Below are 21,749 nucleotides of genomic sequence, written 5' to 3'. Positions count from 1 at the left end.
TTGAGGGGCGGAGACAGGGGACCGTCGTGCCAGTGCCCCGGGCCCCCCAAACCACTTGCAACGTCTTCGTGAACAGAGTAAAATGGGAGGGGAGGGGCCCCGGCAGCCATGACATGCCAGGGTCCCACGTTTCTCTGGATGGGCCAGTTCACACTCCTCTTCCATTGTTGCACTGTCTGTGCTGTATCGGGGAGTTGCAGGCTCTGTGCTGTGGCCTCTGCTCTGAATCAAAGGGAGAGAGAGAGCAGCCCATTGTCCATTGTGTGCCCGCAAGGATGAAGAATGTGATTCAATAGGAGGCTCGATACATGGTCTCGGGACATCTGGTTTCAACATGTGGCAAAGACAAAGCTTTCAGCCGGCCCTTGCGGAGTAACTACCTCACACAACTCTGCAGCCAACTGGGAGGGTAAACAAGTTGTTAACCCTCCTACCGCATTAACAGCACAAGGCCAGTACACAAAGCAAAGGGCAGCCTGCTGGATCCAGGGGTGAAAAACGGAGCTGCTATGGAATTATGTCACAGCTGCTCCAGGCCCAGCCTCTCCCTCAGGAAATGCTGTCAGAGCAGGGGCAGGAGGGGGTTCAGAGCTACAGTAGTGCAATCTAGTCCCTGGAATGGTGTGGGAGTACCAGCTCTAGGGAGGGATCCAGTAACTCCATCCCAGCCTCTCCCAGTAGGAGTGCTAGGCCCTATACTCCAGTACTAGGCTGCTGTTGCAGGAGTCAGGAAGGGTGTCAACCCGTAGTGGAGAACGTAAGTGCCAGGGATCACTGGATGTGAGGACGCAGCAGGAATGAGGGCATGTTCACTGCATAGTATACAGCACTCACCAAGACGTTCATTTTTATTGAAAATTACGGATCAATCCTAACTGTCAAGAGGATGCAAAAACATGAACCAGCAGAACTCAGTTCAAATGGGGACCAGATGCAGCCCCTCTGGATTCCCAGGGATGTTATTGTTTTAACAATACGCTGCTGGACCACATGACCAGAGTACTATTTTTAACCCAGGGATAACTCCAAGCAGGCCCAACTTTCCTTCGTTGCTGTAATTTATTCTTGACATTTCCCTTTAAAAACAAGGGCCTCGTGCCAGGCCTGTCTGCCTCCCAGTGCAGCATCATGGTAACTGCTCTCTCCTGTCTCCTCCTAAGCCACACACTATTCTGGAGTGGCGCATGGTCCATGGATTCTCCCTGGAAGTAATAGGTACCAGAGCTCTACTCATAGCCCCTGCTTCCTGGAATTCTGCTGCTCAGACAAGAAAATTAAAAACTATCCCCTGCCCCCCCATGGGACATTTCTTTGCTGGTCTGAAGTTCCCCTTTCCTTCTGTTTGGCCCCAAGCTCCGCCTCTCCAGCAAAAGGTTAGCTCCACACCGATGCTCCACCCCTCCAGCAAAAGGATAACTCCGCCCCCAACCAGGGTATTTCAAAGACAAGGGAAACTCAGAGGGAAAAAAATTGTAAGAAGTGGGGGAGGGGGAAAACCTGTGACAGCTGCTAGTGGAAGCTCCTCAGCTGCAAATGTTGCCACTGTTCAGAGCCAAACTGCACCACCTCTTTGGCCATGGAAAAATGCAGCTTTCCAGGAAGGTGACAGAGAACAGGCCAGTTCTGCTCTGCATGTCCTTGTGGGGTCCATATTACCACAATGAATGTGGGGAGGGAAGGTGGAAGCTGGCATCACTGTAGCAGCTTCTCCACAGAGAGTGGTTTCGACACTCTTGGTGCCTTATAAAGTGGACCCCGCTGACTGGGAGATGAGGTGCTTGTACCCCTGTGCTCTGCTACATGGGAAAATGGCTTCACAGCAAAATGTATATGGTCTCAAGGCCTGATTGCCCAAAGAGCTAGGCAGCTGGAGCTCCAGTTGAAATCAGCGAGAGCTGCAGACACTCAGCACCTCTGCAAATGAAGCCTTTAGTGAGGCCTGTACAGACTAAGCTCTCCAGCATCAGCTGAATTCAGGGGGATGTAGAAACTGCAGCCTCAGAGCTATCGGGCCTCATGGAGTCTAGACACGCTCTCAGTGCTCCAAGCCAAGCACCGGTGAACCCAGCCCATGAGCTACTCATATCCCTCGCTCAGGGAAGATATCAGTGCAGGCAAACATGATGGTTGTTTGCATTTATTGTCGATACAAAGGGAGCATGTGGAAAATGAGACGAGATGCAGGCCTAGGGCTCCAGGCAAGTCCCCAGCGTGGCCCTTGGCACCAAAACATTTGAGCACCTCGGCTTCCAGCACTCATCTAACAGGGTTAGTGTTGCTGCTCTTAAGTGGGAATGAGGCCTGTTGCAAGTGTGAGGCCAGCAGGACTCGTCTTCTGGCAGGAGTGTCGCAGCCCAGTGCTGGGGGGAAGTGGCCATCACCTGCTGGCATCTCTGGAAAGGAGCTGCAAAGTTCCCCTGGGGAAAGGAAAGCTAAGGCATCTTGAGTCACCAGGGACTGATGCGTTTCATACAACCAAGAGGGACTTGTGGAGCCATCTTGATGCCATAAGGGTATGTCCCAGACCTTAGTGCTGAGGAAGAGGTAAGAAACAGGCAGGGAGGATGGTGTCATGGCCAGTCTGACTTCGGGAAGCTTTATCCTTGCATGAATGGCTGGGAAGGCAACTGCAGCTGGGGATGAAGGGCTCAGAGGAGGTGCAGGAGCAGAAGATAATAGGGATACAGGTCTAAATTCAGCTCTCAGTTACATCAGTTTAAATCCAGTGACTACAATTAAATTACTCCAAATTTATGCTGGTGCAACCAAGGGCAGAATTTGGCCCAGACTCTCTTACCGAGGCCGATAAAGAATTCTTTGCTTTTGGTGCTTTAAATCTGACTCAATAACATAAAATGCAGCAACGTAGAGATAGTGGGCTTGATTCTGCTCTCCCCAGTGTAAACCAGGGGTGACTCCATTGAAGGCATGTCAGAGTAAAGCCTGTGTGAGATGAGTCTCAGTCTGGGTGGATTCTGGAGTGGGAAACTGTAGTGACAGGATTGGGGAGGGGACATTATTTTGTACCATATGTGCAGTCCTACCCCAACATTCACCTGTTCTCTCTTGGGACTGAGCCATGTAGAAACAACACTGAGATGGCTCCATAACCTTCCTCGTTCTGGAAGCAGAATGATCTTTCCTGGGACATTTGCTATGTTGCTTTCTTATTCTGAGAGCAGGTCAGTCCAGGGTTATTACACTCCTAAGGTTGAAAATGACTGTAGGGCGACCAAGCTACAGCCCATGTGGAATTTCCAGGAGTCAGTCTGAACATTAGCACTCCAATGCCAACTACCTTGTTGCTAGAGCTGGTCAAAAAGCTGGAAAAACAGTTGTGCAGGAAATTTCACAACTGGTTCCATTTCAGGGAGGTTGAAATGGGCCCATTTTCCACAAAAGTTTTGCCGATGTTTGTTTATTCAACCTTTTATTGAAAGCACTATGGAACGTTTTTGGTAAACAGACATAGTCAATAAAGATTTCAGTCCCAATTTCCAGATTGGTTCCTAGTAAAAAATTATTGGTAAAAAATCTCACAGAAACTTTTGTGAAAAAATGGAAAATTATGACAATTTAAAAAAAAAGTTCCTGTTTTGAATAAAGGCCTTTTTTCCCCATCAAAAAGCTTTCTGTGTGTAAACTTTTGACCAACTCTACTTCAGATGTAGTGTATTAACCTCCCTGCTCTATGAAAACATGTTTCCAGAAGCTAAAGCTTATTGCAAAGAAAGTGAGCATCATAGAGAGTCAGTGTCCATTTTGCTTGTGAAAAGTACCTATGTCCTGCCTGTAAACTCTGGGAGACGGAAGGGGAGTGGGGCGTCCATCTATCAGAAAAAGAAGTGGAATGGTCAGCCGGAAGACACGAGTGTAACAATTTCCTGCATATCTCTGCAAATTAGTTCCAGGAAAATTGGGAAAAGCCAAATGGAATTTGGTCACTAGCGTCATGAGTTTCCATTTGTTTTCAGTCCACTTAAAACAGGAAGGTCTGCAGGGCTTCAAGGAGCGAACCACGTGAGTCCAGATGGACAGTGGAAAGCAGATGCATCAGGTGTGGAAGGCATTAGAGGTTGTCATACATGCGTAAAGTCTTTTCCAGCTGCTGGCTGACTCTCTGGTAGAAGATGATCTGTTGTTTCAGGTAGGACTGCATCATTTTCTTAAAGTCTGCCATGCGCCGCTCATGGAAGTGGTTCATCTCTGCCTGGAGGGAAAAGCCAATCACTCGGCAGCGTTTCCGAATCCCATCTGCCTCCTCCTGATCCATCTTCCCCTCGTCACTCATCCGCTGGCTCTCCTTCACCTTGGCAAAGGCTCCTGAGAGGGGGACAGAAATGAGACACCAAGGGTTAGTAAGATGTAAATAGCGTGTCCCAGCCCTCCCTCTCTCCAAGCTATACCATGTCCTCCTCTTCCACCCCAGCATCCCAAGAGAGAGAAGAATGCTCATTGTGAGCACCAGGAGAGCTACAGATGCACGCCTGGCCTGGTTCTGTTCCCCCTTAGCTGTAGAACCAGGTCTTTCCCTTCAGGTTCACGTACCTACTAATGCCTACACATTCCTATGATCCTGGAAAAATCCAGCACTCCCTCTGCCAAGCCACATGAATGATGCCCTCCCTCTTCATCCTTAGTCCTTTCCAGTCTCCCAAACATCTGACTACACGGGACTGAATGAAAACAGGCAGCTGGAAAAACTGCATCAATCCAAGGCCCTGAGTGTCGCTTCACTATACAGCCAAGGCACTGGGAAGGCACCAGCGCACTCAAACGTTCCACAGACAGCTCTGGACAACAATGCTGGGAATCACATCCCAGGGGGCAATCTCTGAGTAAGCTTTGCTCCCTGCATAAGAGAAGGAATGGATCCACCGAAGGCCCTATGTACTTCAGAGAAGCACAATACTCTAGCACCGTTTGCTCTGGCTTTTGTGGATCAGACAGAGTTTATATTTTCATCAGGATATGACACAGTTTGGCCCTGCCACATGGCTAGATCGATGTGTGTTAGAACGTGGCTGGGTCACTACCAGGTTTAACAGCCCACTGTTTTCAGAACATACATGGGGCTTTAGTGTATCCGGCACCATCCAGTACATAGTGCATCAAGTTGATTATCAAAAGACCTGTGCTCTGTCTCCAGTTTTCCCACTGTCTTGCTATGTAACCTTCAGCAAATCACCTAAACTCTATATACTGTGCCTACATGTGAAGACGGGATAATCATTCTTACTCATCTTTGTAAAAAGTGCTTGGAAAACTACTGATGAAGTGAGCTACTTAAGGGCCTATTATTCAATTATTATAGTCTAGGAATAAATCTACATTGTAGCGACCCAGAACATCAAAGCCGCTAGAAGAGGCAATACATTAACAGAAGGAAGGAGCACAAGGTTTTATACAGTGTCTTAGAGATCTCAAGACACCCAACAAAGCAAAGGGTTCAGTTCTAGTAGTGCAGTGACCACAAAGGTGAGATCTGCACATAGCAATAGCTTATGCACCTTTGGATCTGTGGCAGGAGGGATGGGAAAGAAGGATACTCCTGCTGCTTCTTCCTCTTATTGCAAAATGACATGGGGTACTAATCTTCCTCCTGGACAGCTACCACAGAAGGATAGAACAGACCCCAGTTCATAGAGTCATGGATTTTAAGGCCAGAAGGAACCATTATGATCATCTCATCTGATCTCCTGCATAGCACAGGCCAGAGACTCTCACCCAGTAATTCCAGCATCAAGCCAAATTCTCCTCTGAAGGACAATCTCTATAGCACTGCAGCATCTGCCGCATATGCAGTGTGATCAATGGGTACAGCAGGCCCAAAGTCTGCAACAACCTTTCATCTCCCAAGTGCCACGTTCAAACATAGATTAGGTTGCCTACTCTAAATACAGTGGATTCACCATTGTCCACAGCGGAAGTTTGTCCATGTCACAACAGGCTTTTCCGCTAGACCCCATCATTCGGGTGAGCCTCTCAGGACTGTTTAAACCTATTCCCAATCATATTAAACTCTGCTGATATAAAGTCACCCGTAAACCAAAATAAGATCATGCACACAGCAAAGAGTTTGCATCACTTTAATGTAACTGGTTTAAAAACCTGTTTAAGTTAAACTAGTGCAACTTTCTCATGTGGACAACCGCTCGTACCAATTTTACACCAGGTTAACTCCATTGATTTCAGTGGAGTTACTGCTGATCTACACCAGTGAAAATCAAAGGACATTCAAGTCCTGTGTGTTGTGTATTCTGCTGTGTTGTACCTGCTGTGTCTTTATTATTATGTATTCCCATAAACATGCACATGTGACTATGATACTCAAGGCAGGAACCAGTCTTATGTTTTGACACACTTCACCTGTGTACACCAATGGCACTATATAAATAACAATTACCATAAAAACACCAAACGGTTTGTTATAATAAATAGAACACAGCAGGAGAGGCCAGAAGAAGATCAGCACAGGCTGCTTAGTCAATACCGAGGTGCATTAGCAGAGCTATGGCAAGAACTGCATGTCAGAATGAAGATGCACTGGCGGAGTTCTGTGGGGTCCCGGAGCAGGAGGACTGAAAGGTCAGGATTCAGACGTATTGGCAGAGCTGTGTGAAGACAGCTTGCACAGCACCTGTGTGTCCTATGCTTGGCTCTAGCAATTGCTATCATGAACTTCCACAGGTATTCTATTTGCCTACGCAAAAAAAATTAAAACCTCTACTGCCCAAAGAGCAAGGATTGCTGAGAATTAAAGACTAAGCAGCTTAGGAGGACCAAGCATGGCTTTTTGAGACCCTGCTTGAAATCTAACTTGTGTAAGATGTCAGGGAAATCACATCAGCTCCTAACAGCATTTGATACAGTTGTGAAAAATGCTGTGTTTGTCTTTGCACTGCTCCTCCAGTACTGCTGAGGAGCATTGTTCTCAGGGGATAAGCAATGTTTTCCCATATCTTATGTCCTATGTCACGCTTGTTCTTCGTCTCCTGTGCAACCCCATGTGCTCCCTAGTGTCAAAACTTGCCAAAGGACCCACTCGTGCTCCAGAATTTCATATTTCATTAAAAGGGGAGGGGGGAGGTGAGATTTTCAAAGCCACGAGAGGGGGAATTGGATGGGTGCCCAATTCCATTAATTTTAATTGGGTGTCCAAATCCCTTAAGCAGCTTTGAAAACCTCATTCCGAGTCTCTGGCCCTTACAGTCGTGAAGAAAATCTTCCAAATGTGAACAGAGCGTAGCATAGCCCATGCAGTGTAGTCTGCTGACTCTGCACAGAGCCTGAAGCAGTAGCTCAGAGAAGTGTGAACTGGCTTATTTAAATGTTAACATTGTTAACTATTTCACTGCTGATGACTTTAGCAGAAACAAACAGTTAGAGTGCTGATCCTGTATTCAAAAACCCTTCAACCCTTCCTCAACTGCCAAAGCTCTCAGATTCTTCCCCGATGAGTGTTGAAATTTACCTGAGGCTGCCATGGCATTTCCAGCCTGCTACATTAAACCGCCACAGAATCAGGGCCGTTGGTACAGAAGTTAGGGCAAGTTTGCCACAGACTACACGGGGCCTGGCTTACATTCCCCCTCAGATGAGCAGTTAAAACACTTCACTCACCCTGCCCCATCACCAGAGTCCAGCCATACTGCAGAGAGGCCATCGGCACTTAGATACCAAGTGCAAGGAGGGAGGGATTAGGCTGTGCCTTTACTCAGTGCATTTTTACGTACAGATAGCTATCTCCATGTAAAATGGTAATGGAGACAAGGCACTATGGTCTTTACCCCAGTGGAGCTAGTTGCAGTATACTCCAGCTGGAGGAGGAGGACTTAGTGTTGATCCCAGATATGGTTCACCAAGGTACAGATCCCTGTGCCTTTGTCTCCACTAGGATTTTACACCCAGAAAGTGATCCTGAGGTAGCAATCTCGAAGTAAAAACACACCTGTTTCTGCAGTGCACACATAGCACTAAACAGATCAGGCCTGTCCAGGAATCAGAGGTTAATTTAATCCAAAGATTCACAGCACCTCCCCACCCTTTCCCAAAAATGGCCTCAACCCAACCCTGGAGGGAAGGCATCTAACTACAGCCAGAGTCAGGTTCACTAAGTCACCTCAAACCAGATCCAACACCATCCAGCTCCTCCAGACACTCTCCAGACAGGATCCCTGCCCAGCTGGTACTGGAAAGATGGACTAGATAACCAGATTACTCATTTCCTTTCCAACATCTAGGATTGCATTATCCAGAGCTCCTGCTACTAGGAACACGACTGAGCCAGAGGCTTTGCCCACCACGTCTCCCGGAATGATGTTGGACTACCTTTGTGTTCACCTTCAGAAACCAGTGACAATGGGGGAATGTGACATGGCCTAATTCCTTAGGCAACTGCAGTGGTACACTCAGTATAAGACTGCAATGGGGTATACAAGCCTCTCACAGGCTGGAAAAGGTTAACGAATTGACGTGAGCACAACCAGCACCACCTGCTACCCCTGCAGTGGGTGTCAGACCTATAGGAAGAGGGTGAAAGGGGACAGCTTGCTGAGGTATAGCTACCTAGGAAGGAGAGCAGAAAACCAAGTGTTCTCACTTGGGGAGTGTAGGGGGGCCAGGCAGTTACCTCACTCCGGCCCTGAAGGGGTTAAAACAGCCCTGGGAAAGGGCTGCTCTGGGGGAGCCAATACAGTAGGTCGATTGGAGAAGCAGCCACAGCTGGGGCCATGCCCCAATCAGGCCACAGCTGGCCCTATAAAAGGGCTGTGAGGCAGCTGCTAACAAAGTTTCTCTCTAGTGATGGAGAGAGAATAGGGTGACCAGATGTCCTGATTTTATAGGGACAGCCCCATTTTGGGGTCCTTTTCTTATATAGACTCCTATTACACCCCACTCCCTGTCCCAATTTTTCACACTTGCTGTCTGGTTACCCTAAGAGAGAAGGACTTGGCTGCCTGGGAGCTGAATAGGGTACCTGAGGTGGAGCAGGGCTGGGGGAAGGCCAAAGGAGCTGAGGAGCTCCAGCCTGGGAAACCCCCAGGCTGTAGACCTTGCTGAAGGCCCAGAGCAGGTACTAGGGTTGCAGAGGTACAGCCCAGGGTTAGGCAAAGGCAGCAGCTCCAAACCCCCCTTGCCGTCTGCCCCAGTGAGCGGGGGCTAGATGATGATTGGCAGTAGCCACTGAGGCAAGATGGGGATAGAGGGTTGGAGGTTCCCTAGAGACTGTGGGGGGTACTGCAGAGGTCAGAACCCTGAGGGAAGGGGCACTGAGGTCCAGGAGGGACATGGGGGGCCTGAGGGAAGCGGGACATTAGTCAGCAGAGGGTGCTCTGGAGCTGGAGACCTAATTCCCAGGACGACCAGCAGGAGGCGCCGTGCCAGTCGTCAACTTGCTACAGGGAGAGAAACCAGGAACCGGGCAGGACTGTGGCTGGTCACAGCCTCCCTGGAGGGAAGGCAGGCTGGACACTGGATTGTTTAGGTTTATCAGAGACCTGATGCCTCACCTGAGGGGAAGGGTGGTATCTGAGAGCTCAGCCAAGGGGCAGGTGGTCCATTAACCTCAGAGGGACTGAGAACTAGGACAAAGCCTCCTTTATCCTGTGATTATTTGGGGACTGTGACTTTAGACTCTGCTACTCCAGGAGCAAGGGAGCATGGGGCAGGGATGCCAGTGTTTGAACTTTTATAGTGAAATGGACAGAGAGCTGAGCCACTACAATGGGCTGAAAACCCCATTGGGGAAACTGAGGTGAAGCGAGTGCAGCACAGGGGACAGTGACCCGATAATAAAGACAATCCCCCAAAACTCCTCAGACTTTGAGATATGTTAGATTCCCTAAAGATCATTTCCACCTTGTCCCCAACCAAGAGCAAGAATTATCTGGAAGATCCTAGTCTCCTCAGACACGTAGGGAAATCCTTCTCAAGCAGCAATGCACACACAGAATCACCACCATTTCCCACTGTATCCTTTGTTTCCAATGAACCTGGAGGAACACTGCAAAGGAGAATGCACGAACCTCCACTGGCCTGCCCAATGTGGTTTGACCTTGTCTGCCTTTATTATTCAGTATTTGTAAACGCTCTGTGAATGAGATTCCGTTTGCATGAATGTTAACAAATTGGGTCCTTGTCCTGTAAATACAGTTATTTGCATGGGAGCGGGGTCATTAGTAATTCACTGATAGTTATGCACTGTACAGGGGTCAGCATCACCATGTTGCACGATGAACACTTGACAAAATTACCTGACTTAGTGATGGACATTGGCGGGGGATGGAAGGGGGCTCTCAGCAGAGGCAGGGGGTTAGGGTGTGGGTTCTGGGGTGGGGCCAGAAATAAGGGGTTCAGGGTGTGGGAGGGGGCTCCAGGCTGAAGCAGGGGGTTGGGATGTGGTGGGGTGTGAGGGCTCCAGCTGGGGGTGTGCAGGCTCTAGAGTGGGGCTGTGGATGAGGGGTTTAGGGTATAGGGGGGTGCTCTGGGATGGGACCAAGGGGTTCGGAGGGTGGGAGGGATAGCAGGGCTGGGGCAGGGGGGTGGGGCGCAGGTGGGTGTGTGCAGGCTTCATGCAGCGCTTACCTCTAGCAGCTCCTGGAAGCAGCAGCATGTCCCCCCTCTGGCTCCTACGTGGAGGTGCAGCCAGGCAGTCCTGCGTGCTGCCCTGTCTGCAGGTGCTCCCCTCACAGCTCCCATTGGCCGCGGTTCCTGGCCAATGGGCTGGGAGTCTCAGAGTTAGTGCTCGGGGAATGGGGATGGAGGCAGCATGCCTGCAGAGCCACATGGCTCCTGGCCATGCAACAGCAGGGACAGGGAGCCACTTGCCAGGAGCTGCCCGAGGTGAGCACCCCCATAGACCTCAAAATTTTTACCACTGACACGTTGCCGACCCCTGGGGCTGTACTCCTGTTTAAGAAGTTTCAGTCCTTCTGATCAATGGAGCAGAAATAATCCCATGTGACCAAACACCATGATTAGTCAAAGGGAACAACTTACAAACAAGCCACATGTTTGCACAGCCTGTTCAAAGAATCCCCACTTGCAAATGGATTCGAAAAATCTAAGTCTGTTTAGGAAAAGAATAAAAGGGTAAATTTTCAATGAACTCTGGGCCTTACTCTCCGCTGGCTTATTGTGCAAAGTGGGTATAATGCAGAGCTCAGCAGGAACCAGAATTTGTCTTTTGTAGGTATCAGAGGGGTAGCCGTGTTAGTCTGGATCTGTAAAAGCAGCAAAGAGTCTTGTCGCACCTTATAGACTAACAGACGTTTTGGAGCATGAGCTTTCGTGGGTGAATACCCACTTCGTTGAATGCATGTAGTGGAAATTTCCAGGGGCAGGTATATATAAGCAAGCAAGAAGCAGGCTAGAGATAACGAGATTAGTTCAATCAGGGACAGGGCTGGCTCTAGCAATTTCGCTGCCCCAAGCACGGCGGCACGCCGCGGGGGGCGCTCTGCCACTCGCCGGTCCCGCGGCTCCGGATGAGCTGACGCAGGCGTGTCTCGGGAGCTCCCAGAGCGCGCGGGACCAGCGACCGTCCGCAAGCCACGCCTGTGGCAGGTCCACAGAGCTGCTGCCGCCTCCCAGCAACCGCACAGACCCCCGTGCGTGCCCCCAAGCACGTGCTTGGCGTGCTATGGCCTGCGAGCCGGCCCTGATCAGGGAGGATGAGGCCCTCTTCTAGCAGGTGAGGTGTGAAAACTAAGAGAGGAGAAACTGGTTTTTGTAGTTGGCAAGCCATTCACAGTCTTGTTGAATCCTGAGCTGATGGTGTCAAATTTGCAGATGAACTGAAAGTATTCTTTGAGTCAGAGATGGCGAAAGTAGGCTTCCAGATCGCCGCAGAACTGTATCATGTTAGTGGGGTGCAGGCAGAAAGAGAGTCCCAAGATAGGACAGCTTGTCTAAAACTCTGCCTGCACATGGGCACAAACCGTGTACCCCTAACCACCCAGCAATATCATCAATCTATCCAACCACACATCAGCCCAGAAGAAAAGTCTGTCCTATCTCAGGGACTCTCTTCTACCCTGTCACCCCACTAACATGATATAGTTCTGCGCGATCTGAAACCTCTTTCGCCGTCTCCGACTCAAGATATCTTTCAGGATAACACTGAACAGCCCACTGATACACAAGTACCCTCCCACCAACAGCACAAGAAGAAGAACTCCACATGGACTCCTCCTGAGGTCGAAATGACAGTCTGACCTATACACAGAATGCTTCCGCGACGTGCACAGGCAGAAATTGTGAAAACAACATCGCTTGCCTCATAACCTAAGTCGTGCAGAACGCAATGCCATCACAGCCTTCAGAAACCACCCTGACATTATCATCAAAGAGGCTGATAAAGGAGGTGCTGTTGTCATCATGAACAGGTCTGACTACCAGAAGGAGGCCGCCAGACAACTCTCCAATACCAAATTCTACAGGCCACTTCCCTCAGATCCCACTGAGGAATACACTAAGAAACTGGATCATCTACTCAGGACACTCCCTACACTAACACCAGAACAAATCAACATACCCTTAGAGCCCCGACCAGGGTTATTCTATCTACTACCCAAGATCCACAAACCCGGAAATCCTGGACACCCCATCATCTCAGGCATTGGCACTCTCACTGAAGAACTGTCTGGATATGTGGACTCTCTACTCAGACCCTCGTTATCTCTAGCCTGCTTCTTGCTTGCTTATATATATTTGCCCCTGGAAATTTCCACTACATGCATCCAACAAAGTGGGTATTCACCCACGAAAGCTCATGTTCCAAAACTTCTGTTAGTCTATAAGGTGCCACAAGACTTTTTGCTGTTTTGTAGGAAATTTCACAACTTCAATTTTCTCCCCCATTCTAAAATGGACAACAAACTAAATATTTCCTCTGAAACAAAATCCCCCTCAAAAAATTATTTAGAAATGTTTCCTTTCGATACAATCAAAATATTTTCTTCCAATTTCAACCATTAATTTTTTTTTATTTTTGTTTTTTTATGAAAAACAATGAATTTTGTTTCAAAATGAACAACTGAAATGGACCATTCCGGATATGTCAAAACGAGACATTTCAAGAACCTTCATTTCATTTCTTTCTAAAGAAAATTTTGTCAAAATGACACATTTTCCAAAACATGTTAATTTCATCCAAAATGGCAATTTTTGGTCAAAAAAAGACATTATGATTTAAAATTCCCAACCAGCTCTAGTGTAAAGTGCTGCCAAATCAAGATGATAGTGTATCACCCTCACTTTGCAGTGGGGTAACTTACTGCAAATCAGAAGAATCAGACTCATTCTTAGCAATGTACAAGCCTTGATTTTAAAATGCAGTGATGGCAAAGGAAATTGCTCTGTGTCTGAGGTAAGTCAAGATGGGCTTCACAAGGCACTTCATTATTTATATCACAAGAGTACCTTGATGCCCTGTGCTAGGCACTGTACATGCATATAACAAAATGTCAGTCCCTGCCCCAAAGAGATGACAGTCAACTAGCTGCTTCACAGCAGATACAACAGTCCTCTTTCAATTTCGCTTTAGTTTCTGAGAGTTGAACTAATAGGCAGAGTTTTTCTTGCTCTGATTTCTGACTTTTAGGCCTTGCCTAGCTTAGGGTACGTCTATACTACTTGCCGGATTGGCAGGTAGTAATCTATCTATCGGGGACCGATTTATTGCGTCTCGTCTAGATGCGATAAATTGATCTGCAGATCGACGCCTGTATCCACCTTGGCAGGAGGAATAAACAGCGTCAACAGGGGAGCCGCGGCAGTCGACTCGCCACCGTGAGGACGGCCAGGTAAGTCAAACTAAGATACTTTGACTTCAGCTACGCAAATAACGTAGCTGAAGTTGCGTATCTTAGTTCGATCCCCCCCGTGTAGACCAGCGCTTAGAATGTCAGAATGTAGCTCTGTTTAACTGATCACCAATTCACTTGAGCTAAATAAGGTCTTGTCCATACACAGAAGTTATACCAGTTTAACGGAGGCCTTGTCCACATGCCGAAGTTGCAATAGTTTCACTGAAATCAGTTTTCGGACTGATTTAAATTAGTGCAAACCCCTGCGTGAACCCTCTAATTTTGGTTTAAGGTGGCTTATTTCAGTTTAGCTTAAAGCTGTTCCTAACTGACTTGAGTTAAATCAAAATAACCCTTGTTTAAGCCAAAATAAGAGCATCCACATAGCCTTTTGCACCAGTTTTAACTAAATCCACCATAAATTCAATTGCTGCAACTTTCTCCTCTAGGCAAGCTCTAACATGAGTGTAAATGCAAATGATGGCGCTCCACCTATGTTTAATCTTGGACATGATTCACCCTAAGGCTCAGGGAGGGTCAAAGGAAAAACGATGCAGATAGAGAAACAGGTCTGAAAGTCAGAATGAGCCGTAAAGTGAGCCACAACCAGGAACACTTTTTGTGAAATAACTAATTTAGCATTTACACTCAAGTTCACTGGAAATTAACTAGCTCACCTGACACCATGAACAAAAGTCACCATCTAGACAAGGCTTTGGAGGGGTAGCTGATGCTTGTGGGAAAGACTGATTCTATTTTTTTTTAATTTTTGTGAGGAGGAATTCTGCTCGGCTGTTTGCTACATTCCTCTCCCCCATTCTTGAGCTCGAAGTCCATTTGCATGAAAATAGAATTTCTCCTTCCTAAGAGTTTCTATCAAGGCCAGCTGCGTGCGCCTGACCTGAGGTTAGAGTCCTCTGTTTGTGACAGCACAGTAGGCTGCCAGTGGAAGTTAATGTGATGTCACAGTATTATAACTCCTGATCAGGATGTAGCAGGAACAGAAGCTCTGTTTAGAAACAAGGGTTCTAATCTAAGCCAAACCCTGCCCTTGGTTACAGACACAAGCCTCACTCAGGGCAGATTCTGGACCCTACTTTCATATAAAAATCCTTAGTAATAAGGAATGAGTGGAAAGAAATATAGAAAATCTTGAAGGTTAAATTCCATCTTGGGGTAAGTGCAGGGAAGGCAGCTGAGTGGCACCCGAGAGGAATTTGGCTCCCAAGGTTTAAGAATTGTTTCTAGCTGAAATCTATTATCCAGGTTTTCTGGGTGGTGGCAGCTGCTCTCCCAGGAGTAGATTCTGCCATCCTCACACACACAGAGTAGCACTTTACTCCATTAGTTGTGCCATTCATTCGTATGGAGCTACTTCTGAGGCCAGGTCTACACTACAAAATGTTGTCAACCTTACTTACGTCGGCATACAGCCACTGCAGTTATTAAATCACTTGTGTGTGGACTTGGCTGCTTGTGTTGGCCATGCACGTCCGCACCATGAGAGCTTGTGTTGATTGTATTGTCAATGTGGGGCATTGTGGGACAGCTCCTGAAAGCCACTAACAGTCAGTGTAAGAAAGCCAGCATCTACACTGACACTGCATCGACCTAATTACGTTGATCGTGCCTCCATGCCGCTCAGGAAGGTGGTGTTACTAAATCGGCACAACTAGGTCGATGCAAGGCAACTTACATTGACCTAACCCTGTAGTGTAGACCAGGCCTCAGTTAAAGGGTGGCTCTAAGTATTGAGCAGGACAGTTCCACATGAACACAGAAGCATTTTTTTTTTTTACCTGCAAGCCAGGTGTGATTCACCGTTCTGGTAAGATAAACCAGATCCCACCCATAAACCACAGCCCTTCTGTCCGTGCTATAGCTTCCTGGATACATATAATGGCATTGTAAAAAAGCACTTAACAGCCCAGTCTTCCTGCCTGTACTTTTCACTTGCAAAATATTTGCCGGGGAGTGAAATCAGAGCTGGATCCTCTTGCCAGCTTCCTCCTCTTGGATAGAAATGCAAGTCAGGGGAGATGGCAACCCCGAAGGAAGACAGAGAGTCTATGGGTAGATTTTTCTCCAGTAGGAGTCAGGTGCCTGTGCTTTTGGAAATCTAGCCCTCTGTGAAAGACAAGGCTGTTTTCTCCTGGGAAGGCATTTTGTTCCTGCAGCACCTCCAACCTGGGCCTCCTGGACTGGTTTACAATGCAGTACCTCTTGTTTTGCCACATGTCCCCAAAACACCCAAATGTCTCACTTTTGCCAGGCCACATATGAATAGAGGAGGGAGCCTGGCACAAGCAGTAGGACTTCTGAGATTGAAAGGGACTGCCTTTCCTCAAGTGCACTACTTTCTATAGTGAGTCTCACAACTCTGCTGCTAGCCAAACACAGACACAAACAGTGTGTTCCAGAATCCAGGCCTCACCAAGACTCTGATGCTAGCTACTCTGACAAGCAGCATGCCAATACTTCGTGCTGGCCTTGCTGCTCCCACCTCGCCAATGATCGTCTCCTGTTTCCTGGACACTCTGTCCTCTTCTGGGATAAGACAAGATTCTCCAGCTCTCTGGCCCAACGGTGCAGCCTGGCTCTGCACTGGCAGACATGGGACAATGAATTTCCAAGAGGTCTTGCTCTCTGGTGCTCTGAGGCTCTTTAAGAGGAGCTAACAGAGGCCTTGGGCTTCCCTAGAAGCAAAAGATGTGTAGGCTCAGAGCAAACATGATCCTAGCCACCTGCAGAAGGTGCCCTAGGCTGCTCCCTGCAAGCAGCGTTGCAAATACGAATGCATCACAGTCAGCTCTGCCAGTATGGGGAAACAGGGATTTATCTGTCACTAGATTTCCTTTCCACACATTAGTGGAGAGACTGGGGATACTTAATCAAGGTCTCATTATCTCAATGGAGGAGATGAGAAACGAGGAGGAGGAGGAGCTGGCTGGTCCTGGTCATGAGGTGATTCCTAAGCAGGATTCATTCAAGAAAGTCTCTATCATGGTTGGACTCCCCAGCGAGGAACCAATCATAGGGCTGCCAAAATGCATTCCGCTTCCCCTTCTAAGTGTGAGTCAGTGGAAATTAGGCCTGGTACCACAGCCAGAGTCAGGTAAAATGTCAAGTGGTCACATGGAATGCCAAGAAATATAGGGCATTAAGCAGCAGCACATCTGACTTCTGCATAGGGCAGATCCTGGCCCATATCCCGGTCCCAGAGATTCAAACAACCCTTTCCAGAGGCAGGATGGTCTAAGAGACTGAATATGAGGCTGAGAGAAACAACACTTGAGCTCTGCCACTGACTCACTCTGTGCCTTGGGGAAGTCATTTAAGCGCAAATTTCCTAAAGTGGCCTCTAATATTAGCTGTTCCAGTTTAGACACCTCAGCGACTTGCAGAGTATGGAGCATCCACGACTCCAGCTGAAGTGCCCAGGGGCAGAGGATACTAAGCTCCTCTGAAAACCAGGCTCTGGAGCTTTCCAAACTTTGCGCCCAGAAAAATGAAGCACCTACAATTCCAGGTTCCTGTTGAAACCTAGGACCCTAATTTCATTGTTCTCAGATTCCCCGGCTGCAAAATGAGAGTAATTATGGGCACCTGCCTCCCAGGACTAACAGGAGGTTGAATTAGTTAATGGGGGCACAGCACTTTGAAAGACAAAATACTGTGAAACTTCTATAAGAGGCTGCCTACCTCCTGTCTTGAGAGACCACCCCAGATTATCCCCAAGGAAATTCAGTCCAGTCCTGCTCCACCTTCAGGAGAAGGCCACCTCCATTAAACAGTCAAATGTTGCCTGTCCCTAGGGCGGTCTCCTGAGACAGGCTTATCATGGCAGCAACTGAGGCCCAGAGAAAGCTGCGCGTGGGCATAGCTTACCTTTCTGAAGGTGAATGATGTCTGGGAAGTTGGAGAGGAGCCCTTGGTACAAGGAGAGAGTGTCCAGCATGAGGAAAAGGTCGTTCTTGGGCTGCTCAGCAAACATCTCCCCAACGGTCTCATACGTCTTGCCTGTGTGCGAGATGGCATTGTTGAGCGTGTCCGAACTGTAGGGCGGGTCCATCTGGAAGGAGTAGCTGATGGCTTGGAAAGCGTTGCCCAGCTTCTGGAACTCCTTCCGGAACCCCCCCACGTGCTTGCGCACCAGCTCCGAGGCCACGTTGGTCAGTTGCAAGACGCTGTCATCCATCTTCTTGCTGAAGGCCTTGAACGAATCCACCCGGTCTTCCACGTCCTGCAGATCCTGGTGCTCTGTGGGGATCTGGAAGGTCAGCAGGAAGCTGGCCCCCACCATCTCATCCTTCTCTGCCCGCCGCTTGCCCATCTTCCACTGTTTGTCATCGCGGCAAGTGAGGAAGTGCTGGAAGCCCTCATACTGGGACAGCACAGGGTGGCTGGTCATGTGGTCCATCCACAAGATCAGCCTCCGCTTGCGCTTCTCGATGAAGTCCTCCTCGAAGCGCCCAGTGGCCTGCTTCTCGGGCAGGTGGGGAACCGAGATCACTGTGAACTTATTCAGTAGGCGGTTGTACAGCCAGTCAAAGTGTTTGTACCGCCGATAGACAGGTGCATTGATGCCGCTAGGGGTCAGCTTGTAGGAGATGTAGCTCTTGATGCCCTTGAATTTTGTTTGCTTGGTGGGCTCCTCCACAGAGCAGATGAAAGGGTGCGGGTTGGCCCTCCACTGGGGGCCCTTGGGACCCATCTCAATGGAGTAGGTCTCAGCAATCTTGGACATCATGGGCACATCTCCCAGGATAAAGGCCTCCACCCCAGAGCGGACGAAACAGGAGAAGCGGTTGAGGTTCCGCCCCACCACGCTGCCCCTCTTGGAGGAACTGATGCTGTCCTGCCTCTCCAAGGCTGGCTTGGGACGATAGCCAGCATTCTGGTTGGGGTATGCTGCAGGGTACTGCAGGTTAGGGGAGGGGTGCCCATTGGTGCCAGGGCTCCCCCGCGGCTCTTCTACCACTGTGCAGCCATCGTCCCAGTCGTCCCAGTCATCATCATCATCATCCTCAAAGCTGCCCTGGTGGGAGGTGTTGGTGTTGGAAGGGCGCACGTAGAAGGACTCATTCCCAGGGGAGCTGGCTGGACTATTTGAATAGTCTGTATAACCAGAGCTCGATCGGGACCTGAGGATCTCAACGTAAGAGGCAGGGAAGATGCCAGTTTCTCCTCGGCTGTTCTTGCCCTGCAGCCACCCGTCCAGGGAGTTTTCGCTGAAGATCACCAGCTCCTCATTCTCCTGGATGCTGATCTCTTCTTTGTTTTCACTCTGGAAGTTGTAAAGTGCTCTGGCTTTCAACGCCATGACTGCTCCCTGGAGGACTGTATAACTTGACACCCCCCCAGCACCACCACTAAACTAACACCTCAGATGTTTCAACAGCCAGAGACACCCGTTTATAATCTGTAAAACACTGGTTTATAATCTGTAATAGTGATATGGAAAAAAAGTTTAGTTGAATTCACCTCAAAGTAACAAAAATATATATGTTTATATTTTTTCTGTTTTTTTTTTTTAACTTCAAGGCCTATACATTCACATTGCAGTCTAAATTCATCGGTTAAAAATGGCATTCCTAGGGCAATCAAACATGTTTTGCACCCTCCATTTAGGTGATATAGGCCTCAGTCAGATGGACACATATCCATAAAGTTGTCAGCTCCATGTAGATTTTACCTAGCTGTCAGTCTGTCCCTGCGCTGTCCACCTTTCCTGTTTGAATTTACATTAAAAATATTCCCCAAATAATCTTGATCAAACGCAAGAAATCAAAAATCCCTTCTTCTTTTTTTTTTCTGGAATTCTTTTTTTTTTTTTTTTTTAAAGGATTAAGAACAAAATTCTAAATCTTGGCCCATCTTCCAAAAAGCATATCCAGTGCAATTCAGAATCACAGTGCTTGAAAAATACCTTTAAAAAAAGGCAAAACAAAACAAACGCACAACCTTAAATGATCCCAACACAAATATTTTGCAATTCCTTATGGGGATGATTTTTGGAAATCCTCAAACCTCCAAGGGGGTGGAGGAAACGAAAGAGCTAAAAAGCAATCCAAGATTGAATGTGTCACGCCTCTCACACAGCAATAACACAGTCGCCTAAAAAAAACCCACCCTCTTCAAGATGTTAAAAGTTCACGCGAAGTTTAAAAACGGAGACCAAAAGAGAAGTAACTGACCTCTTCAGGGATAGGGAATATTTAAATCACTTTTACAACCCAAATTGGCAAGTGCCAAGTGAAAAGCGAAGGATTTGCCACTCACCCACCGACACAAAGTTAGACAAGCCCCTGATGAGGGCTGAAAGATTTGAGAGTCAGATCCACTGATTCCGTCTGAAAACTGTTTGGCAAAGGGGTTTCTTTTGCTGGAATTATTTCCTGGCCAGCTCCTCTCTGCGCCCTGAAATTCATACAGTCAGAGCAAATAATGATCCAGCCCTTTGGAGAGGAAACAAAAACCATCAAAAATGTGGCAAATTCCCTTCTCTTCAAACAAGCTGCACACAAAACCCACCGAAGTTCCTTCCAAACGCTGCAGTGTTTCCAGGATGAAAAGCCAAAGCGTCAGGCAAGGGAAGCAGCGATCCACTGGATCCCTCCTTCGGAGCACTCCCTGCAGATTTTGGGGTGCAACAATGAAGTTTCCCAATTCCCAGTGATTGCAGGGGAGTGGGGTGGGGATACGATTCCGTTTTCTTGTGTCCGGGGGTGAAGCGAGGAGGGGGGGAAAGCTGCCCGAAGAATTCAGCAAAACAGAGGCACTTCCGTTTGGCGAGAGGGATGAAGCCAGCAGACACACTTCTCCAGGCTGTGCTGGGCGAAAAGATCTGTGCTCTGGCCCCAGTCCTAGCTGCTGCGGCTTGCAGGGAGACCTGGAGGCCCAGATACCTACACGTGCCCCTTCAGACCCCCTTCTCTGGGGGCAAGGACCGGTCACCTCCAGCAGAGCTCGCCTCCCTTCACTCCATCTTGCCGAGCCGCCGGCCAGGATCTGCTCCAGCCAGAGCTCTGCGCGTAAAGATGATCCCGGCCTCCGCCGTTCTTGCGCAGGGCGCTTATGCAGGAGAAGCCCCAGTCTCTGGGCTCCTCCTCCCGGCTCTGCGCTCCAAGGGCCCGCTCAGTTTTCCTTGTTGATTCCTTCCTGCGCCTGCTGTTTTGGGGTGCCTCTAGTAAGTTTTGGGGAGTTGCGTGTTGTAGCCTGGGGGCTCACCATTTCCCTGTTTCCTCTGCCTCCCACGTACCCCTGGATGCCTCTCCCCCGCTCCACAGCTGGGTTTCTCTCACACTCCAGCCTTTTCCATGACGCAAGGGAGGGAGGCGAAGCTCGAAAGTTTAAAAAGCCTTCAGGCGAACACAGAGCCAGGCAGCGGGGAGCCTAGCTAGGTCACAGGCTGCCCTCTACAGGCAGTCAGCACAGCTGGCCCCAGGAGCTGGGTTTATTATCAATGGGGGGCATTTATCTTCCTGAACATCAGAGGGCCTCATGGGTAGCTGGATCTGAGCACTTCCAAGAATTCAGGGGTGTTCAGAGCTGAGGCATGTAATATCTAACTTTTCATCAGTAGATAGCAAGCCACTTTACAATGGTGGTCAGGATCATCATGCCCATTTTACAGATGAGGAAACTGAGGCACAGATGGTGACGTGACTTGGGTAAGGTCTCCTAGCAGGCCAGTAGCAGAGATGGAATAGAACCAGGTCTCCTGAGTCCCAGCCCAGTGCACCAGCCACAGGGACACACTGGCAATTCCCTTACTATAAGTCAATTATTTTAATGATTATTGTTATAATGAAAACCTACAGACCTAGAGCTTGATTTTCCTGTCCTTTGCACAGGTATAAACAAGGAAAAACTCCATTAAAATCAGTGGAGTCACACCAATGTAAACCTGGAATGAGTGGAAAATTTGGCCCCTGG

General features: G+C 48.5%; 1 protein-coding gene across 1 annotated transcript; it reads right to left on the bottom strand.

The window, feature by feature from the left end:
• Positions 1–834: 834 nt before the first annotated feature.
• On the bottom strand, positions 835–21,159 carry SNX33 (sorting nexin 33). Its single transcript, XM_032799815.2, has 3 exons — positions 20,094–21,159; positions 17,700–19,255; positions 835–4,323 (listed from the first exon to the last, which is right to left on the bottom strand). Exons 2-3 carry the CDS (start codon positions 19,132–19,134, stop codon positions 4,070–4,072), a joined length of 1,689 nt encoding a protein of 562 aa, XP_032655706.1. The 5' UTR covers positions 19,135–19,255; positions 20,094–21,159; the 3' UTR covers positions 835–4,069.
• Between the last annotated feature and the right edge of the window lie 590 nt (positions 21,160–21,749).

This window comes from Chelonoidis abingdonii, chromosome 9, assembly GCF_003597395.2.
Source record: "Chelonoidis abingdonii isolate Lonesome George chromosome 9, CheloAbing_2.0, whole genome shotgun sequence".
NCBI lineage: Eukaryota > Metazoa > Chordata > Testudines > Testudinidae > Chelonoidis > Chelonoidis abingdonii.
This window is presented reverse-complemented; position numbering and strand designations above follow the sequence as displayed.

Excerpts from the sequence above, each read along its gene's own strand:
- SNX33 (XM_032799815.2), bottom strand. The coding sequence starts at position 19,134 with ATGGCGTTGAAAGCCAGAGCACTTTACAACTTCCAGAGTGAAAACAAA. Across the intron at positions 4,324-17,699 it reads CATCATTCACCTTCAGAAAG|GAGCCTTTGCCAAGGTGAAG; the intron begins GTAAGCTATGCC and ends TCCCCCTCTCAG.